Below are 23891 nucleotides of genomic sequence, written 5' to 3'. Positions count from 1 at the left end.
GACTAATTAAGTGGGAGAAAAAGTCTCTAACCTGACATTAAAAAGTGTCTGAGTCATTTTACTTTATACTCTTTCAGACCGCAACTTGAAAAATGACGTCACCGGACAACATAAACAAATACAAATTTTTGCGCTAGTCATAAGGTCAAATTCAATGTCATTTTTTTTTAAATATTTTTTTGCACAGTTTTGGAACAAACCTTTTCCTTGGCCGACTTCTTCTCTGACTTTGGCTGCTGCTTGGCAAAGATTCGAACCACGCCCACTCCACCAACGGCTCCAGCCTCCTCACCCTCCATCTCTCCTCCTTCTGTCTTGACTTTTATATCCCTCGTTCCCTTCTCTTCCTTAGCAGAAGCTTAAATAAAGACAAAAACCCCCATAATTTTAGTTTTTACATTATGAAAACCATAGCGTCAGAGCATTAGCGTTGTTTCTCAGGCCTTGCGTAAATTGGTGGCTGCGGCTACTAATGGATTGTGATGTGAACATGCATGGAACAGCATTAGCAACAGCCACAACCTTGATCGCCAATTAGGGCCCAGTCTTAAAGGGACACATTGCCTTGGATCGGTCGAGTTGGTCTTTGAAAAGCGTTTGTAACAGTTTTTTATAAAATGCATATGGGTAGAAAGATGTTGTAAAAGTAGAATACAATGATCCACACAAACATGCCTCGAAATTACGTGGTTTTCCTTTTACCTCGTCGACTAACACGTCGGCCATTTATGGGGGTCAAAATTTTGACTCCCATAAATGGCTGACCGTGTTAGTTCGCACAGTAGAAGAAAAACCACGCAATTTCGAGGCAAACTTGTGTGGATCATTGTATTCTACTTTTAAAACATCTTTCCAACCATATGCATTATATAAAAAACGGTTACAAACGCTTTTGTTTTGACCAACTCGTCCGATCCAAGGCAACGTGTTCCTTTAATTTCCTACTAAACCCTACACTTCAGCGTTAAGTTTACAGGTTCTATCTGATTCAGTGCATGTGACTTATGGGGCACGTCCCATCCAAAGGACAAAGCAATTTTGGTAAAGTATGAACAACATGCCCAAGAACAACAAGCATTGTGACCAGCCTGACCAGGATTCAAACCCACACTCTGTGAATGACACATATTGAAAACAGTGCACTAGACTGCTCGGCCACTCCAAGCAAGGAAAGTTTAAACACAACTCCTTCCAGTGGTGAAATTTTACTGAAACTCCACCAATAAATTATTAAGGGTTGAACAGGTAAAATTGACTAGAGCAAGATTTGAACAAGACAAATTTACAAGAGCAGGTATCAAACAATAAAAATTTACTAGAGCAGTGAATATCAAAATTTATTTTGGGTTACATATTTTTTCCCTTTTCTAAACAAAAATTAATAAATTTAACCATTATTATCTGTTACATGGTAATTTAAGGAATATTTTACCCTCGACAGCAGTGTATTACAGCAGCACGGTGCTGTATGATCATCTTGCATATTTAAAATAATTTTCTGGTTGAACAAAATCCTGCTTTAGTCAATTTGTCTTTGTTTAAAGACACTGGACACTATTGGTAATTGTCAAAGACCAGTCTTCACAGTTTTTTGAAAATTTGAGCTCAATCAGTTGTAGAAGTTGCGAGATAATAATGAAAGAAAAAATCCCTTGTCACACGAAGTTGTGTGCCTTTAGATGCTTGATTTTGGGACCTCAAATTCTAAATCAGAGGTCTCGAAATCAAATTCATGGAAAATTGCTTCGTTCTCGAAAACTATATTACTTCAGAGGGAGCCGTTTCTCACAATGTTTTATTTTATCAACCTCTCCCCATTACTCGTTACCAAGATATAATTATTTTGAGTAATTACCAATAGTGTCCACTGCCTTTAAACCAAATTTAATTTAAAAATTTCCCACTCAATTTCCCTTGTTGTTTATTATTTAATGAATTGAAAAATGTTTTACCATTAACTGCAGCAGCTGCAGCAGCCCGGCGTTGTCGGATCATCTTGGTGACGACTTGCTTCCATCTTGGTGGGGTACTGAGGATCTTAAGTCTAGACAGAGCGGACACTTCGTTGCCGATCGCTGGGCGGAGCTCATTGAACAAGAAACGGCAACGCTGGATGACTGGAGTACAGACTTCCTCGTAGGAGTGGCAAAGATCTTGACGAGTCTGTTAATAAGTTAAAATTAAAATTAATAACAAAATATCATGTTTTTCTGAGAAATTGCCTAAAGCCCGGTTCACAATTCCTGTGAATGCGAATCAAATTTTGACTTCACATGGCTGTTTTCTTTGACAATTACCAATAGTGTCCAGTGTCTTTAAGGAGCTCTATAAAATTGGGCATGGTTGGTTATTCTCAATATTTGACTAGTGTGCTCTAGTGATTGTCAAAAAAGATTTCTCATAATAATGAAAATAATAATGAAAACTTTTAAAGCACCAGCAAAAAGGAGCAAAAATTAATAAATAAAGTAGGATCACATAAGTAGAAAAAATAGAGTAAATAAAATGCAGACAGGATTTTAAACTGTTCCCGAAAATGCCAAGGGAATTTATAAGTTTCATAGTTTCATGTAGGGAGTTCCAAAGCCATGGTGCTGCCATCTCAAGACTATGCAATATTTATGGATAAAGTTGAATTGATACTAATTAGTCATACCTTAATGAGTGAGCGTTTCGTTTGGTAGACCACTCTGCACACTTCAGAGATGGACTTCGGCATGGCAGCATGTCGTACATGACCCAGACCGTCCCCCTGTCCGCCGTGTTCCACCAGCCCCAACGCAGCATGCCCCAGGTCGTGATGCTTCAAGATACACGCCATCAGCAACCTACCGGCCACCTCGATGGGGTGGGACATCGGGAACTCTAGCGGCGCGATCATATGGTGAAGACGACAATAGCGATCGCACTGACTCAGAAACGCCTTCACTCCACTATCCTGAAGCCGTCCGTCCGCTAAAGCTTGCAGAAACGGGCGGGCGGCATCCGCTAACGACGCCGACCGGGCAAAGTACTTTTGGTTGTCTTCGTATTTCAGTGCTTGGACGGGGGTCGTCGCGGGAGTAGAAGTGTTGGATCCACGGTCGTCGCGGTCTAAGGCGTTGGGGCGCTGACTCAGCTGGAGCCCTCCGCTGAAGAGAGGCGATTGGAGCCAGTTCTTGTAGTCCACCTCTAGTGGGTGGAGGGAGTGTCCGCAGGCCTGGTGGCAGGAGTTGAGACCGATGAGTAGACCCAAGGCACGCTCAGCATCGATGAGAGGAGACGAGGAGCAACTGGTGTTGATCGATGGGATGATGATGTCCTCTTCAGGCTGGTAGTAAAAAGATGGGAGAACAGTTAGTTAATCAAATAACAGTGTAGCATAGCCGAGCATTGGACTCAAGCTCTGGGCCCAATCTCATGTTTCTGCTTTACCATAAGTAAAGAATCAGCGCTTACGGAAGTACATGTAGGTAACTCCATGCTTAAGTCCAGCCTTTTTATCACAGGTAAGCAGGGAATTTTAGCTTTTGCACACGCATACTTCACATTACTAGGCATTAGTCGCTTACACAGCTAGAGCAGAAATTAGGCGCGGAGAATGGTAATCATAAGCATAGAATTTTTGAAAGATCTTTGAAATTGGGCCCGTGTGTCTCTGATCAGCAACATGTCAATTTCAACAGTCAAGCCGAGTGTCAAGCGTACTGGACTCAAGCTTTGGTACTTCTGTCAAGCAGAGTGACTTTAGGATTTGAAACTTAACTTACCCCAACATAGATCCCAACGAAGAAACTTTCCATCATGAGAATGGCTTCAGCAGAATGGCCCACACTCTGGAACTCCTCCGTTGCATCCTTGGCTGTGAGGGAAAATAGGCGGAAATTGTTGAAAACAACAACAATTTAAAGTGGTTTTTGAAGCTTTGCATGGCGTGGCAAATAAGAAACAAATTAACTATGAATAGTAAACTTGCGGGTACAACTAAGTATAAAACATTTTTTTTTTTTTTGGCTCTGAAAAAAAAAAAAAAAAAAAAAAAACTGGTGTGGCCGCGACACTCGTCTTCAGGAGAAAGATATTTACAAACAGACCCCTTGCATAGGTGGCCGTCCACAGGGTTCCGGTTGTACGTCTCAAGAATACCCTAAGGTTTTACCGCTTACCCCTACTCCGGCCCAGGGGTGCCTATCCCCCGGGGTATGCCCATTTGTCGGGGCAGACCGGTGGTAAAGTGATCATACTGTGAAAAGGCCAGTCGTTATTTCCCAGGGGAATAGAGTAGTGTGAAAAGGTCTCCAATCAACTAACCTGCATATTGTTGCAGTTTATCTTTGCCGCACGGCGCACTACAGTGGAAGTCTTTCAGATCGTACACCTTGCCATTGATGACCACCCACAGCCCACCATCCTTATTATGGTTCTCAAGGTCTGCTTTGCGTATCAGTGGGACATCATCAGGAGTCTGGGGGACGTTGGAACCAGCATCGTTGGACGTTGCTATACCAGATAGTCCTGCTGAGATAAAATGATTCCAAACAAACCAATCAAAAGGTCATTTGGATATGTCCTGCATCGGACGTGTCTTCACATCGCGGGTTTGAATCCCACAATAAACCGTTTTTAGTATGACGTCACGCGGCTCAAATATCCGACCAACAAGATGGCGTCTGTGACCGTGCGTGTGTGTGCGTGCATGTGCTGTAGAAATCAAACCGGGAATGTTGCGTGCTGCGTGCTTCGATGATGTACGCTTTTGGACGCGCATACGGTTTGCCTTACAAGATGGCGACTTTTTATAGCAAAAAGGGGTTATTCAATATGGTCTATAGCAATATGGGAAAGTACTGAGTATCGGTGCTGAACTGTAGGGATAACACAAACAAAATTTGTTTATCCCAAATGAAAAATAATGTTGTTACAAAAAAGTTGGTATATTCAGTCTAACTTTTATCAAAGTTTGACTTTTTCGAAATGGTGCAAATTATTTCACATTTTAAATTACTGATACATTTATAAATGGTATAAATGTAGTACAAAACTGCATCTACTGCAATTTTTTCATGAGGCAAGAAAAGAGTAAAAAATTTCATTAATATGGAAGTAATTACGATGAAATTTTCATTTTGTTTGATGACAAAATCTTTCAATATTTTTCACAAAATCATAAAACAGCAAGATTCACTATTTTCATCAAATTTCAGAGCAGTCCAACTTTTCCGCCTAGTTATACTTGAGAAAAGGTGTGGTAACTAACCTCTCAAACCTGACCACGCCAGGTCTTCAGCATCCTCCTTATCCATGCCTGGTGCTAGTCGGTTAAAGGCTTCCAGTAGATCGATTAGACTAGAGAGTTCACTAAGCGGGACAGAACGATGCTTGACTTGGAGAAGAACTAGACTAGTGATGAGTTCAGGGAAAAGAACACCTGCAAGGAAGATAATGATAATGACATTCATAATAGCCGGGGACAATTTCTCCATTCTTACATCACATGGCACTGTTTAAACATGCGATGTAAACACAGTTATAAGTGATTATTAAACAAGTGGGAGTTCAAACTCTGGTGTTTCTGATCAGCAGAGTGTGGGTTCAAGTCCCTGTCGTGACATTTGTGTCCTTAAGCAAGACACTTAACCATTGCTTCGTCCTTCGGATGGGACGTTGGTCCCGTGTGTTGTGTAATGACATAGAAGAATCCAAATTTGGATTGTGCAAGTTTGAAACTGACACGAGAAGCTACTATTTGCTCAACACATGCAGAGAAATTAAGTGTAGGTGAGCTGAGGGGCTAAACTGTCTGATTTGTTTTCAATTTTCACAGTTTTTTGTTGACGTTTTTAATAGAACTTTAATTAGTATTACCTGATAGATCAGACTCAATGATGCTAGCCACAGTGGAGAATTGTTTGGGACTACGGGATGCAAGGTCTGATGCAGCCGGGAGGACGTCATGGATGTGAGCAGAGAGTAGACTGATGTACTTCTTCAGAAGAGAAATGGCGCCAAGTGTCTCCGCAGCTTAAAGGAAAAAAAAACACAACAAATTGTTGTAATTTTTAGCACAACATCAAAACAATTTTGTTGAATACAATTTGTTTTTCCCCGTACACCAATGTACAGGAAAATTACTCAGATGGGATTCAAAACCATGACCTTTGCACTATTTTTTTCACAATGCAAATTGTTGATGTACCTTAAGTAGGATGACATCAAATAGTAAACCACAAGGGAAACTAAAGTTGCAAATTTGAAATCATTTGGGGTTGATCAAAGAAAAAGGTCTATTGGAAAAAAGTCAGAACTTTGTTGAGAAGAGTTTAAAGGATTTTGGTACTTTTTGTAACACAAAACACAATGTCCACAGATTTACATTAAACTCACACCGTTTGAAGATAATGATAGTAGAAAGCGTTGCTTAAAATATTAGTTGCTGAGGTGCTGTAGTTTTTTGAGAAATGAGTAAAAAAAGTCATGAAAATACGTTTTTACATGCTAAAGTAATTTTCGTCTCATGATCACTGAGACAAAAAGTATTTTAATGACATTGTTTTACTCATTTTTCAAAAACTACAGCACCTCAGCAAGTAATATTTTCAGGGAAGCTTTCTACTATCATTATATTCGAACTGTGTAAGTTTAGTGTAAATCTGTGGGCATTGTGTTTTTTGTCCTACAAAAAGTGCATAGACCCTTTAAGCAAAGTTTCAATAATCTGAACCTACATGTTGCTTGGCCGCAAGCAGATTTACGACGCTGAGTGTCAAATGGAAAGAGAAAGCAAATCAGCAGCCGTTGGAACTTGAGCAGCAGCTCCATGGATGTGGACTTCTCATTCTTGACCATGCTGGGTGGCGGGTCGCTCTTACTGAAATCCACTGACAACTCGTGAAGCTTGGACAAGGTGATGGAAGAGGCATTCCTGTAAGATTAGAAAAACAGGTGTTTCATTTTTATTTTTTTCTGGTTGTGAAGCCGAGGATTCTCAGAAAAGCAAACTTAATCACTGTACTATCCAAGAACCCCCAAGGAGAGAAGACAAGGAAGGAAGTTTCATATTTAGATGTGGGAGGAAAACCCTGGAAAATTATGCAGTCAGGTAGAGACTGAAAACCCAATCCACATAGTGCCCTCGGTGGGATTCAACCCGGGAGGTAAGAAAGCATGAGGCCAACTCGACCACCAAGGCCTTGATTTAGTCACAACCCAAATAAAAAACAAAGTAGTTTTGTAGGTGAGTCTTACTTCCTTTCTAGGTAGTCCCAAAGGCTTGTCAAAAAGTCGTGAAATTATTTTTAAAAATAACAAACAGAATCAAATTTGAAACATTGCAGTGCAATATGTTACACAGGATATAGCATACTTGAGTAGTTGTTGGACTAGTTGCAGAAGTGGGATACTGGAACTGATGTCCTTGCTCCCACTATCCTCTGTCCTCTTGTCCCGCTGTTCCCCGTCCACTCCTCCCCCTCCTTTCACTGCCTCCAAGCCGCCAGGAGGTTCGGCGATGTCCTTCTCCTTCTGACTTTCCAGTTCTCTGACTTCGGAGTGAACGGCAGCATCCAGAGCCGATTCAAGACCTCCGTCGGCCATGAGACTCCCAACTAAGAGGTCCATCATGAAGCGTCGACCAGGGGTCATGGAGACACTCTCACCTCCTAAAGAAAAATAACTTGTGTTGAAATTACTTCAAACCCTGGCGACTTCATCATATTGTTTGGTCAAAGTAATAATTGAGGTACGTAGCTAAAGAGAGAGACTTTTGATTGAGGATTAATTACAGTCAACCCAGTTGTGAGACCTTGGCCTAGGACCAATGTCATGATCATGAGTTCCCAGTGGTCAATAGGACCTAGGACTTCTATAATAGCCTATTACCTATAAAGAACTTGATTACTGGTTCAAGTGGTCATTTAGGACGTCAGTCGTTTATGACAAGCTAATGACCTACAATGGTTGCAAAACTGCAAAGAATCAGCTGTGTACATGCGCTGAGTGGATGTATTCAGCACACCATTTCATTTTGTAGGCTACGTAGCATAGTTTGTCTATCATTCAAAAATACAGTGGACGATATTGAAAGGTCAGAAAGTAGGAGGGTTGACTGTGTACTGTGTGGATGCATTTACCACATCATTTCATTTTGTAAGACAGCATAGTTTATCTGTCATTCAAAACCACAGTTGATGATATTGAATGGTCAATAGTAGGATGGTTGACTTTGTACTGTGTGGATGCATTTACCACATCATTTCATGTGTAGGCTAGCATAGTTTATCTATCATTCAAAACCACAGTGGACGATATTAAATGGTCAAACAGTAGGTGGGTTGACTGTGTACTGTGTCGTCAATCACCAAACCACTACAGGTTGTCAGTATTTGTCCATCATTCAAAAACACAATGTATGTTATTGAATGGTCAAACAGTAGAAGGGTTGACTGTCTACATGATACAGGATTGCAGGCCAGCATAGTGGCATAGTTTGCCTACCATTCAAAAAAATGGTGGACACTATTGACAGTAGGAGGGTTAAATAACAATTCTTTTCACCAAAACGTAATTCTAAAAAGCAACCCCCATTAAAAAAAAAAAAAAATCCTACTCCTAAAAAGAGCAACAGGAGATCTTCAAAGACACAAATCGCTCATTCCACTTACCACCACTCGGCAGCAACGCAGACAGCGCCCTTGCTCTCTCCTCAGCCGTAGGCAGAAGCATGGACCATCCCGTCTGCAGAGTGGACTGTGCCGCTACCTGTACTGTAGGTATGACACCGGCATTGCTGGCCAAGTCCACTACCCGCTGCTTGAGGTTGGAGAGAAGTGTGCCGCCGAGACCAAGTCCTAACTTCTCGGCGTTTTCTCCGTGAGCTATGGCAGCATGGAGCTGATGAGAAATCACACATGCTTTCAATTAAATTTATTTTTAAAATCCTTCTACTCTTAGTTTTACAATTTCCAGTAAGTTCAAAATTAATCAAGCCAGACTGTATTTGTATCAGAGACATGAATTTTTACTCGCAGAAAGGCTCAGAGTTTTTCCCAACGAACTATTAAAAGGCATGCTTTATGCCAAGGGGTTGATTTGCCTTTATATTTGACACAGATAAAAATATAAATACAAATTTTTAATACTGGGTAAAAAGTTGTTTTGCTTTCCCCATTCTTTTCTTTGTCTTCTTGTTGTGATCATACTTGCCCCCTTTGTTTGGCCTGAATTAGGGAGGGCAGTTGCCTCCCTGGGGTGTACACCTTTATGCAAAAAGGTACAGAACAAATTATAAGATTGATACAAACACCTAACACATTGTACTCATCATGTAAACCAACCAAACTGTGATATGATGTACATGTACACTGCTAGCACTATTTGCTTATTTGCTAAAGGGAACGTACACCTTTGGTTTTTTGTAACTGGTTATGTCCACAAAGGAAGAATAAATCCTTGATTGGAATACACAATCTGAGAAACGTTTCTCAAAAGAAACTTTTTAATGCTATTCATTTTTAGAGCGATTACCAAACAAATACCTTCCCTTTAAGGGACGCAGTTACTGCACTATTACCTGAAGTCTGAGGAGGTTAAGGCCAGCTACGGCCATACATTCTTTCTCTTGAGGTGGTGGCCAGTCGCTCAGTCCATCCAGACCCTCGCAAACACGCTCCAGGAGGCCGTCCAGCTGCTCAAAGGTTGACTTTGTTACGTGGACACTGAACGGAACACTCAGTCCGACTGACCAGTTACCGCTGGACGTCCAAGTAAAACTCTGTTCAAATAAAAAAGTATCTTCAATTTATACTAACCTAAATATATACTTAGGATGGACTTAATGCGTGGTTCACTTTATAGAGCACCCTCTACACTTTATCCAGGATGAACATAAAAAAAGAAAGAGTGATTGGCTAAAAAAGTCACACTCATGATATTAAACTCTCCCTTGTTGCTTCTGAGTTGCCTGTAAAACTTGCATTGTGTAACAAACCCCCCAAGATCAACTGTGGTCCAATGGTTAGACTGCAGGACTTTCAATCACAACTTGTGGGTTCGAAGAGAAATTGGCTGTTGCCAGCTTGGTGTTTATATCCCTTTGTGGGAGTGTGCCGAGTTCCCTTAAAGGGAAAATCAACCTAGCAAACATGTAAACAAACAAATCATACAAAAATCCCTCTCTTACATTGGTGTAGCTGCAAGCAATCCCGCTAATTGCCTTTCCCTCTAGTGCAGAAACTGCAAAGATTTCCGCCTTGCTGCCCTTGGCCGCTACACTAGATTGAGTAATCAGGCCGTAGTATAACTCCCCGGTATCCGTCAGCAGCAGGAAGTTCCTCTGGCCCGCTGCTATGTCCACGACCTTCTTGCTCTGGAGACCTTCGACTAGCTTGGGTAAGCGGTAGGAGTCATCGGTGGGTTGGCCTAGTCGATTGTCGTCACCACGTCCCCTGTGATTGAAGAAGTGAATAAACATGTCCGTTAGATATCCAATAGTCAGACTTGGAGTGCATTGTGCTATGAATGAGGCTACTGGCTAGCAGAGTTGATGTTAAAGGCAGTGGACACTATTGGTAATTACTCAAAATAATTATTAGCATAAAACCTCACTTGGTAAAGATTAATGGGGAGAGGTTGATGGTACAAAACATTGTGAGAAGCGGCTCCCTCTGAAGTGCCTTAGTTTTCGAGAAAGAAGTAATTTACCACGAACTTGATTTTGAGACCTCAAATTTAGAACTTGACGTTTCGAAATCAACCATCTAAATGCACACAACTTCAAGTGACAAGGGTGTTTTTTCTTTCATTATTATCTCGCAAGTTCGATGATCGATTGAGCTCAAATTTTCACATGTTTGTTATTTTATGCATATGTTGAGATACACCAACTATGAAGGCTAGTCTTTGACAATAGTGTCCAGTGCCTTTAAGGTAAAATAAAAATGCACCAACCAGAGCAGTAGCTAAAGCCAGCATTTCTTGCAAGTGAGAAATGTGTATCTTTGGACAGTCTTATAGTCTTTTATTCAGTGACTCTGACTACGTCTTTGTCTATTGGCTAGCAGGGATGATCTTAAAGAAGATGCACTAGCCATAGCTGTAGCTAAAGCCAGTATTTAATGCATGTAAGAATCAAAAACCAAAAACAAGACAGCTTAAGCTGACTGTTGCAACTCACCATATCCAGACCGTTCCAGTCTCGGTCAAGGCCAGGGAGAAACGAGCTCCGCAGCTCACCTTGCAGACATTCTGATCCTGGAGCTTGTACACGACTCTGGGCGACTTGGGCGCTTCTCGTTCCTTCTGCCCCAACTGCCCATAATCCATATTGCCCCACGAATACACAAGACCTAGGGGGTTCAAAGATAAGGACAGAAATAAAAATCACATGGCTGGACCAATTTGAATAGCAACAATTGTAAGGAACCAGTCAAAGACTAAGTTAATCATATGGACTTCTCACTGGTAACCTGTTTCTGCTCAGCAAGTTTCTGAATCCGAATCTGAATTATATACTCAGCAAAGCACCCTAATGGAAACATCACACCAACTTTTTGTAGAGAAGGATGTGATAGGCTGTTGAGAAACAAAACCTGAACTCTGAGTGCAAAGGACGAAAGCATGCGAGCTTGAAAATTTGCGAGCATGAAGCCCAATATAAACATTTATCTTTTGGTTTCAAAAGCCCTATTCTGCAATCTGGGGCGTTATTATATGGTTTTATCAATTTTTACGAATTTGACTTTTAACCCCCCCCCCTCCCAAAAACAACACCCTTAAAAATAGAGAAATCACATCCCTGTCAAAAGACAATGACAATGAAGACTGAAAAACCAATCCACATGCAAGGCTCCGGTCCGGGCTTGAACCGGGGTCCACAAAAAGCAGGGACAGAAACCACTAAACCAACCTAACTGCCCTGTTTGTTGTCACTTAGCATATTTATGCCCTTGGCAGTTACTGCTTGGAATTTTTTCTCTGATGTTCTCAGAATTCTTCAGGAGGAGGAGAGCAGATGTGATACAGGTTTTTCGCATGCTATCAGGCGTTGATAACAATGACACCACACAATTCTTTGAACTTCAGTATCAAAAACCAGGGGTCATAGCTTCAAGAGCAGGTCACGTCTTAGAGTAAGAAATGAGTTCTTCTCCCAGCGTGTAGTAAATGACTGGAACAGCTTACCCTCTCAATTAGATAATGCTAAGTCATTGAACATTTTCAAGAGTTTGCTCAACAAACATTGGGCCAACATTCCAATGAAACTTGAGAACTGGTGTGACACTTCAAGGGGGCACAAATAGACAAAGTCTAACTTCAGAGCCCGACATTCCTAAAGTTCCGTAAGTTAGAAATTCCCTTACTTAACCTTCCCCCATTGTTGTTAATGATGACTAATCTTGGACTGAAATCAGTAACAATAGTTACTGATAGGCCTGTTGAAAAGTAATTGGAAAAAACATCTGACCTGTGTCTGTTACAGCAAGTGTCTGTCCGTCTTGAGAACCACAGGCAACCTGTTTGATGAGCTGTCCCTTCAATGGTGATACTTGAGTTGGCGTTAGACGAGCATCGTTGTTACCTGAAGAACCAAAACAAGGATCAAAATCAATCAATCAATCAATCAATCAAACAAACAATCAATCAATCAATCAATCAATCAATCAATCAATCATGGTGGGCGTGAATGTTTTCCTAGAGTATACAGTACATGCGGGAAAAGTGTAGAATAGTTTTCCTTACCACATCAGGACTGCTGATACAACATCTTCATTTGAAACTGATCTAAAAAATCACCCTTTTGAAGTAAATGTTGACCGGTGTTTTCTGTTCCTTTATTTTACCAGCACTTTATAAGACTCCATTATTATTATTATTATTATTATTATTATTATTATTATTATTACTATTACTTCTCAACAAACTTCAGAGAAGGGGAAAACAACAAACCTAAAATAAGAATTAACTATAAATAAATAGTAAACTTGCGGGTACAATCATAATCTCTTTTGTTGGAGTGTTGGCTCTGAAAAGAGCCGTTGTGGTCTCGACTGTTTCAAAAAGTATACTCTGCTTGTCTCCTTAAGAACTATTTTCAAACCTAAAGTTAATCTTTACATACCATGTCCGAGTCGTCCATAGCTTCCTGCACCCCATGTATACAGCACACCCAGATTGGTGATAGCAGCACTGTAGCCGCTGCCTGCAGCTATGTACACAACACGGCGAGATGATTCCTTAGTGCTAAGCAGACTCTTGATTAACGTGGGCTCCTCGCAAGAACTAGTGGCAAAATAGGAATAATTTAACATTGATAATATTATTTTGGGGGTTGAACAAAGAATCGACGAGAGCAATTAGAACAAATAAGAGAGGATTGCGGTAGCACCATGACAAAATCTCTTTTGAGAAGTGTTGGTTCTAAAAGAAACCAGTGGTTGAGTTATCAACCACCAGTTCTTTTTTAGAACCAAAAATCCTCTGGAGAGATTTTCACATGGTGCTACGGCATACCTCTTACGTATACTTCCAGTCTGAGGTTCTAGTTTATACCACTAAAAGCATAGACATCTTAAAAAGCATGATCAATGTTATCAAAGACCAGTATCTACATGAAATAACAAACCTGTGAAAGTTTAAGCTATAATCGATCATCAGGGTCATGAAAAAGAATATTAAAAATACTTACGCTTTCCTATTTTCAAACATCAAAATTTTGACTTGCGAGATGAAAACTAATTTTTTAACTCATTTCTCAAAACTATAGTAATTAAAATGCAAATATTGCAAGGGAGCATTTTTGCTGATTATGTGATGCCGGTGCTATAAAAGAGGTCGTAATAATAACGGTCTGTTTTTTATTATTGAATAGATGGCAAAGGCAATGGGTTCGAATCCCATTAAGTAATATGCCTGTAATTTGCTCACAGAACTCTGAAAAGTACCAAGTATACAGTGCACTTGCACATCAGTGTATGGGTAAAGTCATAATATTATTATTTCTTCATGATTTTTATCAGGCAAATCTGCCACCCAAAGTCCCCAAAAGTCTCCTGTATGTTTCAAGAAGAATTGACAAGTTATTCATACGTTTTGTCTCCATGTCCGAGCTCGCCATTCTCCCCATTTCCCCAGGAGTACACCTCGCCGTTTGCTGTCAGTGCCAAGTAGTGCTTGCCGGCTGGGTTGGCAGCCAACTGGATCACGTCCTTGTTAGTCAGGTTCTCAATGAGTTCCAGGAACTGAAATTAGAAATGAAGTCAGGGCACAACGCTTGTTAGTTTATTTTTATCAGGTCACTGCTTTCGTGCCAAAGACCAGGGCCCAATTTCATGGCTCTGCTTACCCCCGAATTCTGCGCTTACGACCACGATTCCCCGCTTAGGTGCAAGCGCCGAACTTCTGTGCTAGCCTTGTAAGCGTAGAATGCCTAGTAAGCGTGAAGTACGCATGCGCAGAAGCCCAAATTCACCGCTAACCCGTGAAATATGCTTGCCGTAAGCACAGAATTCCCTGCTTCCGTAAGCGCCGATTCTGTGCTTACGGTGAGCAGAGCCATGAAATTGGGCCCTTGTCATTCCTGACGTGTTATATTGGAGACTGCTGTGCCCTAATAGAGGACCTAGACCACTCAACTACATCGACATGATCGGGAGAGATACGAAGGCTGAAATCGTGGATCTTCCAAACATGATGAGGGATAAACACCTCTGGCGTGACGTTGTGCATGGAATCTTTATTGTTCAAAACTGTAGAGGATGATAATGACTGGTCAAACAGTAGGAGGGTTAATTTAACAGCAGATTTTCAGATATTTTCAAAAAGAAAATAAATGAAGAACTGTTGTTTTTCATTTTTAATTTTTAAAAGGCACAGGATACCTTTGGTTATTGTCAAAGACCAGTAATCTCACTTGGTGTATCCCATCATATACATCAAATAACCAACCTGTAAATATTTGGACTCAATTGGTCATCGAAGTTGCAAGAGAACAAGGAAAGAAAAACCACCCTTTATGCACAATTTGTTGTGCTTTCAGATTCCCCCTAAAAAAGGCTTTGGCTTAAAGTCTTCAATATTCGAGTGGGAAATTACTACTGTTACAAACACTTGTACTTTAGAGGGAGCGGTTTCTCACAATGTTTTATACTATCAGCAGCTCTCCATTACTTGTACCGAGTAAGTTTTTATGCCGACAATTATTTTGAGTAATAACCAACAGTGTCCAGTGCCTTTAAAGACAAAAAGAAAACCTCTCACCTGCTCTTCTTCTTTCTTCTGTACGTAAACTTTTCCCGTGCGAGTCAGAATCAAGGTTGCGATCTCTCCACAAGCGATCTGAACGACACCCAGGTTACTGATTGACGGCATGGGTACCGGCGGGCTGACTGCATTCTGGAACCCACTGGGTGGGTTCTTAGTGTGAGGGAGTGACTTGCTGGACCATACCTCCTGGCCGATTGGTATGACTGGACCCTGTTTAGTGAGATAACATAATAATAATAATATTTGAGTTTATATAGCACTTTTTCACTCCAGAACGGGTGTCTCAAAGCGCTTCAAGATATTACCCCTGGTCACTGGGCCTTAATTCACTCCTTAAACCATCTCAGCTCCCTGGGGAGTATACAGCCTCGTGCAACAAATGCGCTACTCGGCTAAATCAATCACAAGAACCATCTCTGCCTTCACAGGTTCCCATTTACCCCTGGGCATGCTGGGTGGACAGAAGCAATAATAGTTAAGTGTCTTGCTCAGGGACACAAGTGTCACGACTGGGATTCGAACCCACACTCTGCTGAACAGAATCAGCAGAGCTTGAATTCGGTGCTCTTAACCGCTCGGCCACGACACCCCACATGGTGTCAGAGTAAAAATGTTTTATCTCAGAAAATGACAAGAAATAATTAATGTAAGCCCCAAAACAAGCGTCTCACTATACTTAGTGGTTTAAGAATATTTAACACTACTTTATGTCAAATTGAGATAATCTTTACATTATGTATAAATTTCATAAACTTTTGGGTGATCATTGTTTTTCACGTGCCGGGCCATCTTCTTGCAGTTTATATAGCGCCTAATAAAAAGCTATTTCTAAACGCTTTACAAATAACTCAAATAAATAACCTGTTAAATTATGTAATTATGGAGTAGCGTCCCACTTCAACTCGGAAAAAGGGATCATTCATGTAGCTTTAGACCTTTGGTCGTCTTTGTGTATAGCAGAGTCCTTATTTTTGTGTCAGTGTCATCATTGACAAACATGGTGGACTAGAAATGTTCAATATTACTATTATTATTATTCAACTTATGCCCAGAATCAAAATATTAAAATTGTGAAACTGGAGAAACTGCAATGATTGTTTTTTTTTTTACAACAAAGAGTGTTCCTATTAGTTACTTTCATGAATTCGTAAAAACAAACAAGAATGTTTTTAAATGTGAATTCAAACAGAAAACTTTTGAGCTTACCTTTTGGCATATTGGGCTTGGCATATACGCAGCAGCGAGTCGGTCTAAGTGCGACATGATGATGACAGCAGCCTGTCTTAGATCTATAGAAGCATCATCGTCATCCGGCAGAGTCAAGTAACGAAGGAAACACTCCGTGGAACTGACGCCAGACGTGGTCAGGTACTAGAGATAAAGAATCAAACACACAAGGAATCAAATATATTGCTGTAACTCTACAGGTATGTTGAACAGGCCTTGAAGTAACCCACAACATTCACAGAAATTGCCATGGTGCCATGTGCTTTTACTGTGGTGCCTTCTGCAAGGTTCCTGTACAAATTTATATTTTTCTCATAGAGGTGCCCTTACCAGAGGAAAATGGACCCTTCCCATGAAATATGCTAATCACATTCACGCATGCGTACATACCCTATTGGTTGGCAAACGCCATATAGTTGTGCACTAAGCATACACACAATCGCGTCTACGTCACGCAGCCATTAGCCGTGTACAAAACAGCGCGATGTTCCCTCATTTTGCCAAACAAAACATTAGTGCGCACGCGCTATGTGCAATTTACATATTTTATGGGAAGGGTCTATTGCTGCGTCCCTCAAAAGGTCATTGCAGGTCTTGAACTACACAGAGGCCACGGAGGCTAATTGGGTTTTTTTCCCCACTCAAATGTGCACAATGTACAGACATACCCAGATCTATATCCTCTGATAAAGTGGAGCTATCCGGCGCTGTAACAGGCTTTCAGATGTCTTGCCGATAGCCTGTGCTAGGTTCTGAAGTTCCAACACCCCTCCCCCTGCCAATCAAACTTTGTGGCTTGCTTGGGTGGCAGTAACTAGTTCAGAGCTTCCACCATTTACATCTTGCAATCAGGGAGATTTAGTTCAACAATCAGGGAGATATTTAGAATTACATTCAACATAATATAGAAAAAGTTTCAGGGAGATTTTAGAATTTGCTCATCAAAACATGGAAAGATTGGTTTATTTTCAGGGAACCTTCTGCCGAGTCAGGGAGAGTTTTTTAGCAGCTCTGCTAGTGTTTATATTAATCAATCTGTGCAGAATTTACTCACATCATCCTGGTTGCTGCCCTCGATCGTAAACTTCCCCTTCGGACTTGGAATCTCCTGGAAGCGTCTCAGCAGTGGCATGAGCGGCGCGGTCGTACCCCGCGGGCTGGTTCTGTTGTCTGGTTCCAGCCTCCCGCTGTCCCACAGCTGTAGGAGAAGCAGCACCACATTCAGTAGTTGGCTCAGTGTGCCGCGCTGGACAGCGAGCTCTAATAGTAGAGCGAGGGCACTGTGCTGGTCTGGAATCGGGATGGTGTCGTTGTTTCCCTTGGCACTTGCACAAGCATTCAGGTCCCTTGTAAAGATAAATTTGGAAATGAAATATAAAATCCAGAAAAAGAACTCACAAAGCACAGGTGGTGGAATTTGTACTCAAATCTCGAACTTGAAACTCACACTAAAACTTGACACTCAAAACTGATACTCAAAACTCGTACTTGAAAATCATACTCGAAAGTCTTACTTTAAGCCATCGTATTAGTCAGAGGGGCCTCTGGGTGTAGGTTGGACAACCGGTTTTAAATTTGTACACACTTTTTTATCTGTCATTCATTTCATTAGTTCATTTCATTCATTTTTATTAAAAAACCAACTGGCAGCATGAAGCTGAATAATGTGGCATTACAAGATAACAATATTGATAAAAATAGCATAGATAAAACACACAAAATTGCACCACCGCGAGGTAACAAAGGAACATTATATAAGAAGACGACATTTACATGTATAATGTGTTGTAAGTGAACAATTTGGACATCCAGTTTATAAATTTCAAGCAAATATGGACACCCTTCTACCAAATCCTTGCCAAAACTTTGCTCGAAACTCACACTCAAAAACAGACACTCAATACTGAAACTCGAAACACATATTATAAACCCATTCTTGAAACCAATACTCAAAACTCACACTCAAAACTCACACTTAAAACTGATAGTCATACTAAAAACTCACCCAACCACAACCGAAGTGAGGAAATCCGTAGCCTTCTGCACCACCTCCGCCCAGACGTTAGAGATTGACGATTCATCGAACAGCGTGGCTTCAGGGAGGGAGCGCAGAGCCTCGAGGGCGTCATGAAGGAGCTCGGCACAGAGGTCAGAATCTTCACCTGACCTCCACGCTCTACGCAGGAAAGCGAAGGCAAATGAGAGGGCAGTACGGGCACCGACACGAGCCAGGGATGTTGTCGCTTTCTCTGTCGGTTTCTGAGGGCTGTTCATGAGAGGAAAATACCTGATAAAATAGTATATCGTATCTTATTTCTATTCAGTCCTGAGATCCATGTGTTAAAGCCATTGGACACTTTCGGAACAGAACAAAAATAAAAATAACTTACAGGGTTTACAGAAGGTAGTGGTGAAAGACTTATCTTGAAATATTATTCCATGAAATGCTTTACTTTTTGAGAAAACATTAGTACAATTATCAATTCTCGATATCGAGAACTACGGATTTATTTTAAACACATTTAATGACACGGCGAAATGTGCGGAAACAGGGGTGGGTTTTCCCGTTTTTTTCTCCCGACTCCGATGACCGATTGAGCCTAAATGTTCACAGGTTTATTATTTTATATATAAATTGTGATACAAGAAGTGTGGGCCTTGGATAATACTGTTTACCGAAAGTGTCCAATGGCTTTAAGTGTTAAGCATTGAGTTTGAAATTTAAGTGTTTGCCAGGGACTAATTGCTGTGGCGCCCCAAAAGCTTTTTGAAACACAATATCAACCTCTACTCTCACAGAAGACACACCTTGTTGATGACTTCACAACCAAAACTTGAAATTCACTGCGCTAAACCCATAGAGTTATATATAAGAACTAGAGGGCACACTGGCCTATATACGCGCCCCGGCATGTGCACAGGCGGCCATTTTCTAAGTTGACAAAACAGCCATCTCACAGCATGTGTTTGTGCGGCCATTTTGTAAGTTGAACGAACAGCATCGCCTGAGCGTTCAATAAAAAAACCTCAAACGTGTATTTCATATTCAACGCGCGTACATAATAGCGCGCTTGTCATCTTGCGGTCCTGTCGCATTTGTGCAAGCAGCATCACCAGTGAGCCCTCTAGTTCTTATATATAACTCTATGGCTAAACCGATCATCCATTACACACCAGAAAGAGTCTTTTGGTCAAATCGGTCAGGTAAAAGTAAAGTCTGTCCCGAGCAAATATAGCTTATCAGGCCGGTGTTTATCTCTCGTTTGCTTGAGATTAAACGACTGAGAATAATTCTATTCCCCTGTTCAGGATGTCAGTCCATTGCAGGCTACTCCAAATTTCTTGCCAGTACTCATTTGTATTCCTTGGTGGAGGGAAGCAATAATGATAAAGTGCCTTGCTCAAGGAAACATGTGTCACAACTGACCAGGCCAGGATGCTAACCCACATTCTGTAAATTAACAGAACTGAGTCCACAGCCCTAGACTGCTTGGGCACGACACCCCATAAAACAGTCAGGTGTCAATGCCCGGTTCTTACAGCAATCCCTATTGTGACACTCTTTGGGACATGACTCACCTTCTACTCTTGACGGGCGAGGAATCTCCTTCCTTCTTTTTCCTCGTCACAACCTTCTGCTCTGGACAGTGCCTGGAGAGGGCGATGAAGTAACGCTCCAGTACGACGAGTCGCTGGCGCAGACGGACAGATGACAGAGTTGAGAGAGCTGCTTCGCGAAGAAGCTGATTCTGTTCCTGAAGCAACAGGTGCAGGCATTCTTTCAGCTGGGAAGCATCTGCAGAAAGAAAATAATTTCTTCAAAATTTGTCTGTTTGTTTATGTTTAGATTATCTTCCAGTCAAGAGAGCCTGGTAACTGGTTATAAATGCCAAGCTGGCAACAGCCAATCTCTCTCATACAACCATTGGTTTAACATCTATGATTATGAATTGCAAACATCCAGAAGTTGCGTTTTAGTAACTAGACGACGATACTTTTTCTAGGCTTATGCTTATCAGAACAAGTTTAAAACCCAAAGGTACACTTTATGACTGGTATATCCTGCTCATTTCGCTTAGCAGACAATTGTTACATGTAAGCAATATTTTTTTGCTTTAGCAGCTCTATGAAATTATGCCCAAAGCTTGAGTCCTGTGCCCTTAGCCATGACACTCCACTTCAAACTCAAACTCACCGGGCTGTTTACCCCAAGTCCATGACTCGATGAGACTGACGGAAGACGACGCCTCCTTTGCGTCTTCTTTCTTCTCTTCCTCATCAAGTTTCTGACATGGTGGACAGTTGCAGCCGTTGGTCGGTCCGCAACGCCCCTCACAGCAACCACATGTCAGGACGTTCATACCGCAGTAGTACTTGCCTGTTTCACCTGGATGAGGGGAAATATGAGCAAAGCGTTAACATAAGTGATTTATGATCATCTGTTTGCCAAAATGAATTCAGCAACGATCAGGATTAAAAAATAGAACACTATACGCTGTCTTGACAGTCACAAAACCATCACGAATTGTACTATAGAGAACTGTCTATTCTACTACCGCAGAATTACAAAAAATCTACCCTGCAGTAGTAGAATATAAAGCAAGACAGTTCTCTAAAGAACAAAATCTACCTGGCAAATAGATACACACATGGCGATAACGCAAACCAAGTTTTTATTGATACCTCACCATGCAATGCCTCAAATCACATATAGTTGTAGAGGATTGAAAATAATGTCCTACATATGTAGGGGATTAAGATTTACAGCAGTTATTCCTTCAACAAACAAGATGTGCTTCATTTTTCACGGATAACAAAGCATCTAGGGCTGACATTTTTAAGAAAACAATTTTTTTTGTGTTTTACTATCAGCTCTGTTTAACCTTTAAAATAAGATCTAGGGCTGACATTTTTAAGAAAACAAATTTTTTGTGTTTTACTATCAGCTCTGTTTAACCTTTAAAATAAGATGGCTACACCCTGTCTAATGTGAGTGGCGCAGGGCAGCCCGAGACGCCTCTGTCACAAATCCTGTGCTAAGGTTAAGAATCAACAAAATACCTTTGGTAGCGGTAGCCCCAGCAGAGTTGACAATCTGTCTGGGTCTACCGATGACCAACTCTCCATCCTTGACCAGTTCATTCCACAAGCTGCTCAGGCCATCCTTAGAGAATGCAACCTGTCAAACAATAACAAAAACAGCAGTTACCTCGTGTCACTCTACTTTAGGGCCCAATTTCATGGCTCTGCTTACCGCAGATTTCTGCCCTTGCAATCACCATTCTCCGCTTACTGTGCAAGCATCCAGTTTCTGTGCTAGCGGTGTAATTGAAAATCACCTATTAATGTGGAGTATGCAAAATTGAGTTACCAATGAACTATTTACCATCTCTCAATTTTATATGCAGCAACAGTTAGATTAAGTTACCAGCCAAAATACCATGCCACATGTAGTATCCATGACTGGTATCCTGCTCATTTTTGTTTATCAGACAATTTCTAACTAACCAATATTTTCACTTTAAGCCGCTCTAAGAAATTTGCCCTATGTCTTTACAACCAAGGTCAAATTTCTTGGAGCTGCTTAATTCAAGGCTTGTGAGTCGTTACACCACCAGTTCTTTTCAGTAAAACTCATTGGCATTTTGTTTACGTTGTGTTCAATTATAATCCTTCGTCTTAATAGACCGATCCACTAAGCTCCGCCCCATTGCGTATTGACTAGCAGACTAGTGCTGGGCAAATAGTGACATTTTGGTATTCGGTTACCGCTGGCCAACTATCCGAAATTAACCGGATATTAAAATAGTTTTTCCACCAATAGAGGGCGCTATTAAACCGGATATTCAAATTATTCGCCCAGGCCTAGTATTGACCAATCACAACGACAAATAAGGTCCGACATGCGTGCGCCTATCTTGGCGCGAGCGGCAGAGTTGTGCAGAAAGGCATAGGAGAGCCCCACGTGTTCTTGCTCACACGTGCGTTGTGTGCGGAGCCTACATGATCGGTTTATTGTACTTTCACCTTGGAAACCTTCAAATCACAGCTCTCCCTTAGTAAAAAACGTTTGGTCGTATCAGACCACAAGAGGGCCCATTTTCATGGATCTGCTTACCACAGAATTCTGCGCTTACAGAACCCTTGTACTGTAGCACACAATTCTATGATAGATACTAAGCGCAGAATTCTACGGTAAGCAGAGCCATGAAATTGGGCCCTGCTGCTAAGGATGTCTACTAAGGACATCCGATACTCTAACACATGATGATGCGGCGATACAGCCGTAGCCATAGCCGTAGCCACCAATTCAGACTTGGCCTTTGTACTTACTTGTGGATCTGTCTTGAGCCACTTGGAGTCTAGCCGTAGCTGTGTTCGCAATGTAGCATGGGTATTGGCTACGCTTGCCATGGTTCCATATTAAGGCCAAATATTACAAGAGGTGCCACGTATGATGACTTAATGCTGTTGAAAAATATAAAAACAACAGAAATAAAGGTATGTTAGTCGCTCTGTCTCTGTATTGTCAACAAACTGCGTTCAGCGACTATTTTTCTTCTATTTGTTGGTGGAATAAGTTACGATTGATAAAAAATTCATGAGAAGTTCTGATCTCCTCTTCAATTTGTGTCCGCTGCGCCCTTTAGGTTTTAGTTCTTTATCGCCTTTTTCAACCAAAGTGTAATAAAATAAGTTTGGGAAATTAAAAACATAAGGTAGTTTTTTGGGGGGATAACTTTACGTATGGCGCCACCACTTTTTCACGCATGTTTGGTTACAACAAAAGGATATCTCATTGAGGTAAACTAGATACTATATTATTTCACAGCGAATGAGAAATTGGTGCCACCATGCAGAAACTTTTGCCTTTTTTTTAAACCAATATTTTGATTTCATTTAATTTTCTTAAGGCCAACCCCAACCAAGTTGTTATATTTATAATAGTTTTCAATTCAATTTCAATTAAATCCTGTTATCCAAAATATTTAAGATAATTTAATTGCAGTCTACTTTTTAAATGAAACAACATTAATAAAAGGTGCAGAATAGAGTATAAAATCTCAACTTCCCGACCAGAGAAATTGTGGGTTGGGAAGGATATGTAATGTATAAATTGCATCACTGACTTGGCAACCAGTCAGAGCTCGAATGTGCATCATGCCATGGTATGCAATACGTAGGACTAGGAACGACCGTCGTCTGTCACTCAGTAAATAATAATAAATTCAACCATTTACGTTCCACAATCGTACAAACTTCCACTCCTGTTGGGTTTTCCGTCCTGTCATTTATAAATTCATGTGATTTACAAAACCAGAATGTACAACATTATTCAATACAAACCGTACTTACTTTTTCGTGATTTTTGCCAGTATCGCAAATTGACTCATAAAATTCTCGCAGGGTGTACATTGAGCACTAAA

General features: G+C 41.0%; 1 protein-coding gene across 2 annotated transcripts in view; it reads right to left on the bottom strand.

Annotated features, from left to right (window-relative positions):
• Positions 1 to 23868, bottom strand: part of LOC139935653 (E3 ubiquitin-protein ligase HERC2-like) — a 78460-nt gene extending 54592 nt beyond the window's left edge. For both annotated transcript variants that reach the window (XM_071930138.1, XM_071930139.1), the window contains exons 1-25: positions 23821 to 23868; positions 22798 to 22932; positions 21526 to 21643; positions 20660 to 20851; positions 20044 to 20260; positions 18470 to 18730; positions 17519 to 17810; positions 16444 to 16608; positions 15232 to 15447; positions 14062 to 14213; positions 13094 to 13254; positions 12440 to 12553; positions 11150 to 11321; positions 10157 to 10421; positions 9548 to 9748; positions 8640 to 8868; positions 7343 to 7637; positions 6705 to 6901; positions 5845 to 6000; positions 5237 to 5407; positions 4291 to 4497; positions 3750 to 3841; positions 2657 to 3310; positions 1953 to 2163; positions 201 to 358 (exon numbers count right to left, since the gene is read on the bottom strand). In XM_071930138.1, the coding sequence (XP_071786239.1) occupies positions 201 to 358; positions 1953 to 2163; positions 2657 to 3310; positions 3750 to 3841; positions 4291 to 4497; positions 5237 to 5407; positions 5845 to 6000; positions 6705 to 6901; positions 7343 to 7637; positions 8640 to 8868; positions 9548 to 9748; positions 10157 to 10421; positions 11150 to 11321; positions 12440 to 12553; positions 13094 to 13254; positions 14062 to 14213; positions 15232 to 15447; positions 16444 to 16608; positions 17519 to 17810; positions 18470 to 18730; positions 20044 to 20260; positions 20660 to 20851; positions 21526 to 21643; positions 22798 to 22878 (4977 nt within the window). In that variant the 5' untranslated portion in view covers positions 22879 to 22932; positions 23821 to 23868. The remainder of the gene's footprint in view (positions 1 to 200; positions 359 to 1952; positions 2164 to 2656; positions 3311 to 3749; positions 3842 to 4290; positions 4498 to 5236; positions 5408 to 5844; positions 6001 to 6704; positions 6902 to 7342; positions 7638 to 8639; positions 8869 to 9547; positions 9749 to 10156; positions 10422 to 11149; positions 11322 to 12439; positions 12554 to 13093; positions 13255 to 14061; positions 14214 to 15231; positions 15448 to 16443; positions 16609 to 17518; positions 17811 to 18469; positions 18731 to 20043; positions 20261 to 20659; positions 20852 to 21525; positions 21644 to 22797; positions 22933 to 23820) is intronic.
• Between the last annotated feature and the right edge of the window lie 23 nt (positions 23869 to 23891).

The sequence above is a fragment of the Asterias amurensis genome, chromosome 4, assembly GCF_032118995.1.
Source record: "Asterias amurensis chromosome 4, ASM3211899v1".
In the NCBI taxonomy this organism is placed as follows: Eukaryota; Metazoa; Echinodermata; class Asteroidea; order Forcipulatida; family Asteriidae; genus Asterias; species Asterias amurensis.
The sequence above is the reverse complement of the archived record's forward strand: the minus strand, read 5'-3'. Positions and strand labels throughout refer to the sequence as shown.